This window comes from Zerene cesonia, chromosome 11 (assembly GCF_012273895.1).
Source record: "Zerene cesonia ecotype Mississippi chromosome 11, Zerene_cesonia_1.1, whole genome shotgun sequence".
Lineage (NCBI taxonomy): Eukaryota > Metazoa > Arthropoda > Insecta > Lepidoptera > Pieridae > Zerene > Zerene cesonia.
Window position 1 is genome coordinate 2,014,492 of NC_052112.1, and position 14,460 is coordinate 2,028,951.

Here is a 14,460-nt window from a genome sequence, read left to right on the forward strand (position 1 = left end):
ATTCGAATGTCGAATGCAATCAGGTAAATATAATAAAGACGTATTCTTCTGATTTTGACATGTATACATGTTAAGCAGACGGCGGAGTCAATTCCACCAAGACAAGTAAGAAAAGCAAACCACTTATTTTTCTGGAAGCGTTTGCGTTAGCTTTGGAGTTTGAATTTAATAGAAGTTTATATAGCATAATGTGTTTGTAATAAAAGATAGAGTTTTTAACGAAAATAAAGAAGTAGATATAATAACTAACGAAGCATAATGTAATCCGTAGCTCGCATTGTACGATCAGTAATCGGTTTAAATTAATTTGATTTAACTGCTGATTCCGATACTATCGGGAAATTCCCTTGCACGCGTACATTTGTGTTGATTGATAAATTTAATGAACACATCTGTACAATTAATATAATTTTATTTTCGAGTAGTAGTGGCACAGTTGTGAAGACATCGGCCTAAAAGTGAAAAGCCGGAAGCGAGTTCAGAATTAAATTGCTTTTACAATTCATCTGCACATTATTCACATCACCACGTCTCGTAACGGTGAAGGAAAACATCATGAGGAAACCGGCATGTCCAAGAATCAAAAGTTCGACGACATGTGACATTTGCCAAACCTCACATGGCCAGAGTGGTGGATTATGGCCTGAAACCCCATAGGAGTCCCGTGTCTCGGCATTGGGAACTGGGAAAATATATGTGCTGAGGATAATGTTTATATTTAATATATTTTAAAAAGACCTTAATCTAGCGTTCTCTGCTATGTGAAACTAAGACATATATTTTATTCCATAGAGATTAGACCTAGGACTTGAACACTCACGCGACAACCACACCGACACCACTGCATCCAAAAGAAGATAAAAGAGTTATTTAAATAAATAAAATAGCTACGTGACAAACTAGTAAAAAACAACACGATACTTCCTAAGCTTCTGGTATATTATGTCATAAATATAATATACAAAACATGATCATAAATAGGAAGTAATATGAAATTAGTAAAGTAACTGTGAAAATAAACAGGCGGCGAACTTTACAAACTCCGAATTTCGACAAAATAAATTTTCCACAGCGTTCAAATTTAACATACCTACGTTTCGTATAATTCGCGTTTCGTTTACCGCGAAAATTTCCAAATTTTTAAAACCGCTTTGCGTATTTCCAGCTAAGATGACAAAGATTATTCTAATAATACTCTCCGTTGTACGCTGTATAATGATATTTCAACCGACTTAAAAAAATGAGTTGGAGGAAGCCTTCTCCTTTTTGTCGTTTGTTTTATTGTTTTACGTTTGTTACCGGAACCTTCGCCTGGGTGAAATAATTTTGATGATTTTATTTGAAAGGAGGATGTGGGAACACACGGGAGGCAGCAGGCCTCCCGTGTGTTCCCAATTCTGTTAATTAGGAAGCGGTTTAATTTTTTGGTAAAAAATATTAATAATCATTGAATCTCCGCTCTAACTATAATTACGTCTACGTTATGTAGTTGCCGAGATTTTTAAAAAAGATCAAAATCAAACCTTAGTCTTAGTCAAACCTTACGTTAAAATAATCTGCGTAGTTAGATACAGGTACTTCAGATAACATAATAGAAACTATACTAGTTTAAACTTCATTGATAGACGTTTGTAAAAGTTTCAGTTCTTTAAAGTTTCAATACTTTAGAACACGTGCATGTAACTGCACGTGTTCTAAAGTATTTAAATTTAATTCCTATTAATGTAAATATGTGATGTCATAAATCTATTTATTTTCCTTTAATTATGTATCGTATGAACGACACGAGGATATTACCTAAACTTAAGTTGCAAACACAATTATTGTTAAATATCGACTTTTCTCTACTCGAATACTAAATACGTTTTAACTTTTAACTTATGTGTCGACGCTTATCTTTCATTAGATAATGAATTGGATTAGATTGTTGGATTTATTAATAAATTTCTTGTAAAATTCATAAGTGTGCCTTTGAATCACCACTTCAAATTAAATATGATTTCAATATAACAAAACAAAGTAGGTCAAAGTTATGGAAATGTTTATACATAGGTACTTAAATCAATTACTATTTAATATTAAGTTATACACACACATCTATTCTATAATCCCATCTTAGTCCAAATCGTATTAGAAAATGACATACATTCAATGTTACAATGTTTTTATAGTTTAAATTTATACCATTTCACTGACCATACAGCCAATTTGCATAATTTAATCTCAAGATAATAAAACAGGCGTATAATCAAATTTCGAGGGTGACTAAGGACTTGAGTAACTTCTAATTTAATTAGATAAATTAATGAAAGTATTTCCTTGTTGTCGTTCCATTTGTGGTTAAAATATAACGTTGTTTTTTGAACTTTAATACCATTAACGTAACAGAATCGAGCGTGCAAGAAATAAATTGATTTTTCAATTTATCTACGCATGTGGATAACATTACCACTGCTGAAACGGTGAAGGAACACAACGTGAGGAAACCGGCATGCCCAAGAATCAAGTTCGACAACATATGACATCTACCAACCCGCACTTGGCCAGCGTGGTGGATTATGGCCTGAACACTCATAGGAGGCTTGTGTCCCAGCAGTGGAAATATATATGGGCTGATGACTCCTATAATAACACCTAATTAATAATTAACACATTTATCACCAGCACAAAGTAGTACGCATTAACGCAGAGAATAACCTAATAAACAGAAATATAAATATAATTCAAGTTACACAATATCACATGAAATTGTCAGATCACAGGGCAAATTGTTGATTCCCTGCAGATATAAATCAACCATGTGTTTAATAGTTAGTCATCCTTGTGAAGGCAGAATTTCTCGGAATCCGCATTATGTAAACCATCGTTTAGCGTTTAGACCATCGTCCATTCTGTGGTTCCGATAAATCAATAGAGCCCGTCCACTTATCTAAAAAGATTATAACTACTGTTTTTTAATGAATGTTTTTCTGGTAGTTGGTAGTTTAAGGAATTTTCTTTAAAGATTTTGTATTTAAACGTGACATTCCTTTTTATATTGTATTGTTAGGTTTGTATCCTCAAACTTTCTAGTGTTATATTTCAGACAAATTATATCAAAAGTTACTGGAAAATAACTAAAATTAAATTAACGTTTTAATAAAGGAACCACGTACATAATATTTTCCTCTCAATTTATTCCAACTAAGCACTAAGAAAGTAGGTTTTGGTCGTTTCTGTAAAAATTCAGTCATAAGACAAACCATCTGAAAAATGTAGGCGCCAAAATTAAAAAAGTAAATGAGCTCATTTACTTTTTTGAAATGAATCGATGTAAAAAGTTTTATTAAATACACTATCTTTCCTCCTGCGGCTTCGCCCGAGGGAAATTCGTAGTAGCCTATAAGCCTTTCACCTTCCCAAAAAGTATCCTCTGTCCTTTCCTATATTCAGTTCTATCTTCATACAGATTCGGTCCAGTGGTTTAGGTGTGAAAGCGTAAAAGACAGACAGACAGACAGACAGACAGACAGTCATACAGAGTTATTTTCGCATTTTTTACATTAGTAGCGAAGTAGTGAAGTAGGGAGGATTCACTATATTAAGAAAAGGGATTTTTTAAAACGGCGTTACACCAGACTGTTAGTAAGCAATATAAAAACTGTAACATAAAAAATGTCCTAACATTTCATATTATAATCTTGTTTATGTATTGAATACTCCATATCAGTAGGTACGCATTTTACATTTTAGACACGGAAAATAAGACAACCTTATGAAAGTACAAGACACGAGAATCTGAGATAGAAACTTTTTACATGCCCTCGGCGAAAACAGGGAAAGGAATTACAATTTAATGTATATATACTTATAGCATGCCTATATGATACTATATCTCAGACTGTTACCGCTCAGTATGCCAAACGCTTTGGTCGCGTTGGCATTGTCATAGCAAAAGATACAGGATGCAAAATTCATGTAATAGCAATAAAAAAGCTCACGACACGTGACAATCACGGCGAGATGGCATAATGATCTTCATGTTGTTTTTCATTATTTTCAACATAATACGAAACCATTACAGCAACTGAAGCAAGTAACTAACGCAACAAGAGAAAATCTCTGCAGATAGTCAGTAAACTCTGTAGTGCTGCGATAAAACTAATTTACAATCTCATATACCTCGAAATGTAGGGTAAACGTGTTTAAATCGATCTGTATAACCTTCTGGGAAAACCCTCGTTGGGTTAACCCTATTAAATGGATAATATACCGTCATGTTTATCTGGTCATGTCCTAAACTTTAAACTATTAGAGTAAATAATGTGCACCGTGTTAACTACAGTATTTCATTATAAAGTCCATAATGAACGCGAAAATTAACTGAACGAGAGTTGAGTAGGGGAACTTTATTGATTTAATCATTTCTGAAGCTCAATAGAAATCATTAACTTTGGATCGTGACCATGATATGTTCATTGGTTTATTTAATGTGTCAGATTTTCTATCATAAAAGTGAGCGTAGCTTTAAATTTTATCCCATTAATTTTTTAAATGGTACCTAGCATATAAATCCTCATAGTAATGTGAGTTTTCATTGTTTGCCAAGCCCTCAAAAATCCCGATTATTTTATCCAATGTAGGAATTTATCAAACTATGTTATGACGATTCAGAATTACTTCGGGAATAAGTCTGAATAAATATTTGAGTTTGAGTTTACAAAACGACCCAATATAGGAATCAAAATTTCAAATATTATCGCTACAGGTTAGCTGGAAAGAACACAAAACATCGTCTGAAACTTAACAGAATATGCGCTAGACATAACCTACTTTACGCGAAACACCGCAGACGTTCCAAAACCTAAATCTAAACACTAAAACACTAGTCACCGCCGGAAGCAGACATCGCCCGCGCGAACGTTGTCCGGATAGCTTCCGGCGAGACTGCTCCGACAAATTGTGACTTATTACGGGAGAGATAGCTTTTACGTGTCTGTCTTTCCCCTAAGCGTAGCGAGCAGAAGGTTCGCTATATGTTTTGTAGTATGTATTGTTCTCGTTTATACAAAATTTTCTTTATCTTTTTTCTTTAATGGCAACTCTGTATCTGGCGCCAGGAGCGTTACATAGCTTGATCGTGGTCGAACCAAACGCAGGTACTTATTGTATTAATAATATTGTAGCGAGTAAGTAGATAAACCTATAAATTGAGTATTTCAGTTACACACGATAATCAGGAGAGGGGGGGGGGGGGTTATCTCCATGACACACCTCTTGGATCTGCTACTAACCCCGGATCCCACTGTTTAAACAATAAATTTAAGCGACTTGTGTACACACCCATAGATTGTTAATGTATGCAATATTTTTTTCAAATTTGTATGTAACAGAAGATATAATTACTGTAATGCATTATTTTACTGATTTGATAGATTGAAATATTGTATAATATGACTTTGCTTCGTTATCCAGTACTAGCTTTCTGTTCGAGGCTTCGTGCGAGTTTTAATGGAAATTCTTATGAGATGTTTCACCGTGGTAAAAAGTATACCTTATCTCTAGACACACAAAATCCATACTAATATAATGAAGCTGATGTTTGTTTGTTTGTTTAATCACATCATGTCACATGACAAAATCACTCTGCGTAAAGAGAAAATACATTTAATGCACATTTCCTCTTTGTTGTTTTAATGTACCAATTACCTACTTTCTATAACAATCGTCATATTATTATTATCTCTTTTTATAGCATTATTTTAGTACAAATTTGCTAGATATTATATTGTAAGTAATATAAATAACTGCAAGAATATTCGTGTTATGTTGAGAATTTATGGAATACTGGATTTTAAAAAAACCGTTTTATCTTGTGCGTAAAACTTGAACAAAGAATAAAAGTTTGACCTGTTCATATGAAAAAGACGCAACCGAATTTGAGCACAAGACCTAGTTAGCCGATTTAGATGAAATTTAAAGTATATAGATTAACTACAATTGAACTTACACTAGCTGGAGTCAGTTGCTGCGCTCACGAAATATCCGGGTCAAAGTTAGGCGACGTACCATCCAGACTACAAATTGTAGTATCATATTTTATTACTTCGTTATTTTGCGTGTGTGAGGTTCAAACATCATTCTTTAAACTGGCACACAGTGTCTAGTGATAGTATAACACATACTATCTTATATCAGCAAAAAATTTCATATCGTACTTCATGATATCACATATATATATAGTTTACCAATTTAGAGCAGTCTCGACAGGCAGCCTAGTGCAGTCATAGCATATATGAGCATATATAACAATGGTATTTATTATTTAATGTATTGGTGAATTATAATAAAAAAATCGGTAAGTGAAAGGATACATTTGACATTTTCTTGAATTACTTTGATTGTTGCAATGAATTAGGTAACAAGTTTTACAGTGCTTCGTAAAACAATAATTCAGACGATCTCCTTAAAAAATAACATAACAACTCATAAAAGGTACATAACTACGGAAAACCAAAACACCTTTTTTCCCGCCATTACATCGAGGCCAATATCGACAGAGTATAAATAAAACAACCATAGATAAATCACACAGTTTAATATTTAATCTACAATACAGATTACATGAACACTTAAATTACATGTTATTTATCTATATCAGTCTATCTTTACATAGTGCATGAATATATTATCTTTCTCTATGTATAAATATATCTTTATATATATATGACGGGACTAACCGCTTCATATTTTAATCGTTATTATATATAACAGCGTGCACTCATTATTTCCTTAATTATAGCGGTCGTTCCTCATTTTTAAATATTAGTTATATTAGTTTTATTAATAATATGCCTTGAATTGAATGTAATTATGTATTTTAAAACCGACTTTGACAAAGTAGGCGGTTCTAACAGGGTACATTTTTCAACACTTTTAAAAAAGTGAGAAAATTCAATTTTCAGTCAAATATATAGCTAGTACGACAGTGAAATAGTTTTTAAATAAATCATATACTTAAATTACTTCTATTCATTCCATACCAAAGTGTACAAAGTATAAAGACAAAGTAAGATACAGAAAAAACATGTTTATAGATATTTTTAGAGTTATGTGACGTATGTCGAAATAATTTTGAAGTGTGAAAACAATAAACAAACATAGGGAAAGTTACTAAAATCCTTTTTTATTATATATGGTATATATTTCGTTGGGATAAATTATACATTACGTTATCACCAATTCAAGGCAGATTCACATTTTTAAGTGACTATTAGTGTTGCACACTAAATACCGAAAACACACATGTTAATAACACGAAAAAAAAATTTTATTTGGTTTCGACCACACCTCTTAAGCTACGGCGACTATCACCACCGCTGGAGCATCACCGTTTTCGGTTCAGCAAAAACGGAACGGTGATCATAGCCGCGTCTACAATCTACATTGCACAAATCCAATCAAATTATATATCTAATAGGAATTTACAATATATGAAAAAAAAACATCTTATTAGAAGAGGGTACCTCGAAATAACTCGAGGCGGGAGAAACGGTGGAATACACACGTCCCTTTCTATCGCTGTACGTGAGAAAGAGACGACGATATTTTTTTTTGTACCCGCCGCGAGCGGATCTTAAGCTACGCAATAATTTAACTTGTCTAAATCAAAAATAAATATAGCACACCGTAAACGATTCATAAATTACAACAATAGATTTCCAGATTTTTTGATTTTTTTTTTTTCAACTTTTGACAGTAATGAGATCATAAGAGGTACCTCCGAATAATATTTTTCAAGCTCTGTGTTATACTAATAAATGCTAGAAAAAACTTACACTACGGTCCACTAACGGGAATTAATTTGTTTTAAGTAATATTATGAATTATTGTTAAATAGAGTTTATAAATATATACAGGTACTTAATATTTAGTGGAATATGTCTAATCGGTGTTCTCGTTATAATGCTAAGTTAAACTATCTGCTAATCTAATATTGATAAAACTTTGAAAGAAAAAATCACGATAAATGTTGTAAACTATAAGGCTCGTCATGCACTAGTCGCGGCGTGCACGACTTGTGAATAAGGGGCCTTATTTTTTTGATTTATAATGTTCCGCCTACACGCAACTCTTAGGCATGCCAAATTGTATGAGGCATGCACAAGCCTTTCGCTGTGTGTGTCCAGAGCATTAATGGATACATGCATTTATTTTTATACATATATAATAGACAAATGAAAATTCACCATTGTATTTTATTCCGATTCGAAATTCATATGAAGCAATTAAATTATTTTTTGAAAATAAAGTATTTATACATTCATATAATACGCGGATATTTATAATAAGCGAAAAACAAGACAGGATAAAGGGTTAATGTTGTAACTCGACTTTTAATATAAACATATTTTTTTATATGGGACAAGACATAATAAGATTTTTGAATATATCTGCACATAATTGCATAATGGGTTAAATTTTATGTTAATTTAGCCACAAAATTTTCTGTCTTGACATGATTCACATTTTTAATTGCATCCATTATTTATAACCATCAACGAATAATTTCAAATATTTCGATTTCACAATATCCCACGTAGCATGTGAACACAATTTAAAACAGTCACAAATATTGACGAAAAAAGTGAATCGAAAATGATAAAACGGTTCAAAATATACATCTTAATCAAACCTGTGTAAATAATTACTAAATACTCGATATTCACTGTATATACGATTTCTTTGTTACCATTACAAAGATATGTATCGGAAATCGTGTACATAGAAAATATCACAATAAATATACATAATTATCGGTACACATACATACAATATGTAAATTCGATACACAAACAAATGTACAAATAGTTCAAAAGAAAACGTTGATCCGCCGTAGAAGATTAACTAACAAGGCAGACTTAAATGACCAATAAAATTTCGTCCAATTGACGTCATAAAACAGCGTTATTGGTAATTTAAGTAGTTCTCTCTATACATAAGCCAATATAAGCAAATTTGACATAAGAAATTCCATATGATTTTAGTATATTTTGTATTATTGCAGTAAAGTCCATAGCTTTATTGTCATAACATAAATAAAGACGGAGGGAATAATTCAACGCAATCATCCGTCTCACTCTAACACATTGAAATACATGCAGGATAGAGCGAGACGGCACGATTCCGCCAACTCCATTAACGTGGACAATACGTTTGAAAATAAATACAAGTTAAACTAAAACAAAGCTGCGTTACGAAATATTCGCTAAATACATCTAAAAATAACACGATCACAAACCAAACTATTTTGGCAAATTGTCTATGCCCACTGGCAACACCGCACATCATATTATGCCGTTAACAAACGATTGGTCGTCCCCACCAATCTTGTAAAAAACCGTTGCCGCACACGGCAACACAGATTTAACTCGTTCTACCAAAAATATAAAAAAAAAACCGCAAGTTCTCAAAGAACTACGAGCAGCGAACATTCCACCATCCGTTTCTACCAAACCACGTATACTTTCTACCAAACCGTCACCGCATTACAGACACACGTTTTCTACCAAAACGCGTACATTCTCTACCACCACTTTATCTGAGCGCCGTGTACAGATTGAGAACGCTCTTGTTCTCCTTGTGGGAGGGCGTTTTCGAGAAAACGTTCCAGAAACGCAGCGTTTCGTCGCCCGCGCCGGTCACTATGGCCTCGCCGTCGGGTGACAGCGCGAGGTAGAGCACTCTATACGAGTGTCCCGTTAGTTTGGCCACCTGCAATCAGAGATTAGGTGATTTATTTAAAAAAAAAATGGTTGCCTGTAAAGTCGGTTTTACGGGCGAAGATTTTACGTGACAACGTCTTTTTCTCTGTAGAATATTTATTGATATGAATATTATTAAATTGCACAATAGGAACAAGGAATTGAATGAAAATAAGAATTGCATAAATTTTAACTATAGAAAATATATTTTGTTTACTAAAAAGACAGAGACAGAGACACAAGCACGCGCCGATTCAATGCGCCTAATTCTCTAGTGCTGCGCACGCGGCGGACCGATCATAGTTCGGTGACTCATCGTAACGTTACCGGGCGTTACACTTTTTCATGAGTGACTCCGAGCCGCAACCTAATTTAAGACGTTGTCACGTCAAAAACACAATGATCAAGGTTGCCATCATCACCACGATGCTAGTCATATTTTTGTTTGGGAGAGGGAATTCTACACAAAAAAACTATTTAATGTGCATAAATTGGCGGCAGAAAACTATTGAACTTCAAAACAAACTTATTTATTGATTTTTTTTTTCACGTTTTTTATATTCTTCGATATTTAAATCGCCATCAAATCGTCAGAAACGGAACAAATTAAAAATGCAACCAAAAAAATGCAAAAAACATTAAATTCATCAAGTGAAAAGCTATCACGTAACAAACAAAAAACAATACAGTCGAAGTGAAAACCTCCTTTAATTAAAGTCGGTTGGGGAAACAAAACAACACGTACCTGCGTCAGCGATGGATACTTCCACACGAGTATCTGGTTCTGCGAGTAGCCGTGCGTCGAGACCAGCTCGCTCGAGTGCTTCGACCAGGCGAGGTTGCACACCTGCGAGCCTGGAGGGAGGGAATTTTTTTTTTTTAGAACTCTAGATTCTTTTTTCATTTATTCTTTATTATGGTAAGATTTAGTATGTTATTGGCATTTTATTGACAGATCCTTTACATCAAAAATGCAAATATTTAAACACACAAATTTGATAAGAGACAAAAAGTATGTTTTGAATAATTTAAATGAATACAAAAGAAAGATAGAAAGAATTATAGTTTATTTAAAACTAATTATAATAAATAAGTCATCATCAATCAAAACCCCGGGGGTTTCACCAGCATCGAATATGTTGGTAGCCTTTAAACTATGTGTGTGCGTGTGTACTGCCACGTGTACGTGTGTACTGCCACGTATGTACGTGTGTACTGCTACGTATGTACGTGTGTACTGCCACGTGTACGTGTGTACTGCCACTTGTGTACATGTGTACTGCCACGTGTCCGTGCGCGTGCACTGCACTCACCGGTGTCGACGCACTGCATCGGCTGCGAGGTGAGCGTGTTCCAGAAGCGTATGCAGCGGTCGGCCGTGCCGCCGCCGGACGCGAGCAGCCCGTGCTGGTGCGGCGACCACGCGATCGCCTTCACGGCGGCCACGTGCGACGAGTACGTTTGCACCGGCGACGTCGAGTGCTGGAAAATTTAAAACGATAAATAAATAAAAGGTTTTCATAGGATAAAAGTAGCCTTCATATTATTCCAGTTGTCCAGCAATCTACGTACCAAATTTCATTGCAATCGGTTCAGTAGTTTTTGCGTGAAAGATCAACAAACACACACACACACACACACATCCTTACAAACTTTCGCATTTATAATATAAGTAGGAAAATAGGATAGGATAGAATAGGATTTCTTTATTTTAGCATTATAATCTACAACCCACAATGACACCGGCTCTTAATACAAAGTCCTATATTCCTAAACTTTTTTTTTTGGTTACAAGGTATTATCAAACTAGTACAATGATAGGTTAAATTTTATGCAATAAAAACACACATATTTATACCCCACACTCCATATTTATACACGGTCGTCGATATCCCGAGACGTCAGATTCTAAAAGTGATTTCTCACAGATTCTAAAATGGGACCAAATGGGACCAAATAATTTCCTATCAAACCGAAAAACAACCAAGTGAATTGGTTGAAAACCCACGGAGTAACCGAGTTACAAAATAGAAAAAACAGATGATCTGAGAAATCTCCTTCGTTTCAAGGAACGTCAGTTAAAAAGGCGCAACAAACACAAAGCTCAGGCGAACTAGATACTAGAACATTGCTAGAGGAGACCGACGAAGACACAAAAAGGTCTTGTTAGTTATACCACCTATTATGGCTGAAAGTGTTGTAATATTTTTGTGTTTGTTACAATCTCTCGATTATGATAATAATTAATCACACTTCACACTAATATTATGAATGTGAAAGTTTGTTTGTTTGGATGTTTGTCCGTCAATCACGCTGAAACTACTGATCCGATTTTGATGAAATTTTGTGTATATACTGACTTGGGTAACGGGATACTTTTTATCCCTATTAAATGCTCCCTTGGGATAAAATAGGAATCTTGATATCCGGGCGGAGCCGGGACATCGATCATTAAAAAAACTCAGAAAAAATTAATCCGGATGAGGCCGTCGCGTGATGCTTGTGTAGTATTACAAAATACAACAAAAATATCTTGAATTGTGAAAAAAAAGTACTCTAAAAGATAAATAATACATCTAAATTATTATGTATATTGTATCTGGCGGAATGCCATCAAAGGGACAGCGTGTTTATAGAACAAGAATTTCATCAAAGCGGGACAAGCCCGGCTAGCTCAGTCGGTAGAGCATGAGACTCTTAATCTCAGGGTCGTGGGTTCGAGCCCCACGTTGGGCGAAATACCTTTTTGTTTTTTTTTTACACACATGGACTTTTAGTACATATTTTTTATTCCAACTTACTTACTTTTTATTAACTTACTTTTATCTTACGCAACTTTATTATCACATTAAAAAGTTGTCACATTTTTAAGGAACATACATTAATACTAAAAAAAAAATCAAAAAGCAATAAACTTTAATTTATTCGGTCCGAGTCTGGCCATGTAGGTAATTAAATTAATTTGCTTGTTTATGTCAAATCTATTTTCTCTTTTCTATAAAAATTTGTTTTTATACTAAGTAAGTTTAAGGGTCATTAATTTTTTAAACAGGTATTTAAAAGCTAAAACGGCTAACCTGGCGGTGATTGCATATAAGAGCATAAATACTATTATAAGAAGAAACAATATTGCAATGAACATTATGATTTCTGAATGCCTGTATGTACCATAATCTGTGCTACAAATGCTATATTATTTCTATCTGTCTCTTCTACACGCCTAAACCACTGAACCGATTCGAATGAACCAATTATAGTCAAATGACACAATGACAGTCGTGACCCCGAGGTGTCCGAATATCTATGTTCCCTTTAACTACGCGAGGAAAGCCGCGGGCGGCGAGCTAGTTGACAATTTAAATAAAACAACAAAACCGTTAGTGGTGACCGGAAAATCGTTATCGTCATATATCTATTCGGCCACCGCAATACGTACAAACACAGAAATATAGTGTGTGACACGCAAACCGCAATCTCGCACTTGGCCACCATGAGAACTATTTTGTTTTTGTATGAAAAAAAAAAGCGCATAATGTTCTATGTAATTGAATAATGTAAATGATATGGGGGGGAAAATAATTCACCAACATTACTATGTAATTTCTTTGATTGGTAAATCTAAAAGGATCACCTTTACATTATTAAATATATCGTCTTTTAGTTTCAATAAAGATGGGCGTAAGAAGTAAATACAGGTGGACTAAAGAATACGCTTTAATGATTAGAATAAATAAATAAATAACGGGAATGTCTCTGATAAAGAGTATAAATAAACTACATAAACCTGATCGAGCGATCCTAATCAGGATAATATGATGAACACATAAAACTATGATAAGTGTACAAAGTTTGCATTAAATTTGTCCGTTTGTAATGAAAATCGAGTCTGTATAGTAACGTATATTTGAGCAAAACTGCAGCACGGATTGAGTTGAGTTGAGTTTCCTTTTTCAAGAACACTCTACAGTGTACATTTTCTTTATATAATTTTACATCGCCATTTTTGTTGTATTATACTTTTTTTTTCTGTTCGCTTATCTGTATATTTTTGTCCTTGAACTAAATGTATTTAGTTTATTTTTTTATTAAAGTGCCTGTCCCTAGAGTGGTTCCTAAAAAAAAAACTCACCATAGACCACACGAAGAGTTTGTTGTCGTTGCCGCCGGAGGCGAGCGATTGCCCGTCGGGAGACCACTTGAGGCCGCACACTTCTTGTCTATGCCCCTGCAGCACTCGGGACGCTTGGGTCGCTGGAAATTTAAATAATTCCTTTGAATGTATAATTATGATTTTTTTATATTTTGGAATAGACGAGTGTTGTTTTTTATTACTATAAGCTATAACTACGAATACTGGTAACATTGAATCGCTATTTTGCTCATAGACTAACTAAGTAATGATAAATAATTACTGATTAATTTTTAAACAACATAATAGAATGATTGAAATAGTGTTTCCACTATAAACATTGATTTAAACGTTTTGACATTTCGATGATTGCATATAAAAACTAAAGTATACATTATCGTAACAAACTTCTCTTAATTATATTATAATACTGAAGTCCTTTTTTTATAGAATCATAGAAACCGTAAAAAAATTCAAAGAAACGATCACGAAATATAAACACGTATGACGATATATATATATATATATAGATAATTTAATAATAATAATAATAAGGACAATGATTACACTGTATTAATGTCGAAAATA

At 33.9% G+C, this 14,460-nt stretch overlaps 1 protein-coding gene and 1 non-coding gene across 2 annotated transcripts in view; one reads left to right on the forward strand and one right to left on the reverse strand.

Moving 5' to 3' along the window:
* Window positions 1–6,560: 6,560 nt before the first annotated feature.
* LOC119829961 (fizzy-related protein homolog) overlaps window positions 6,561–14,460 on the reverse strand; it is a 52,410-nt gene continuing 44,510 nt past the window's right edge. The window contains exons 7-10 of the mRNA XM_038352707.1: window positions 13,873–13,994; window positions 11,057–11,225; window positions 10,489–10,598; window positions 6,561–9,753 (exon numbers count right to left, since the gene is read on the reverse strand). Coding sequence (XP_038208635.1) covers window positions 9,577–9,753; window positions 10,489–10,598; window positions 11,057–11,225; window positions 13,873–13,994 — 578 coding nt within the window. The 3' untranslated portion in view covers window positions 6,561–9,576. The remainder of the gene's footprint in view (window positions 9,754–10,488; window positions 10,599–11,056; window positions 11,226–13,872; window positions 13,995–14,460) is intronic.
* Window positions 12,407–12,479, forward strand: Trnak-cuu. Its single transcript has one exon. It is a non-coding gene; the product is annotated as a tRNA-Lys (tRNA).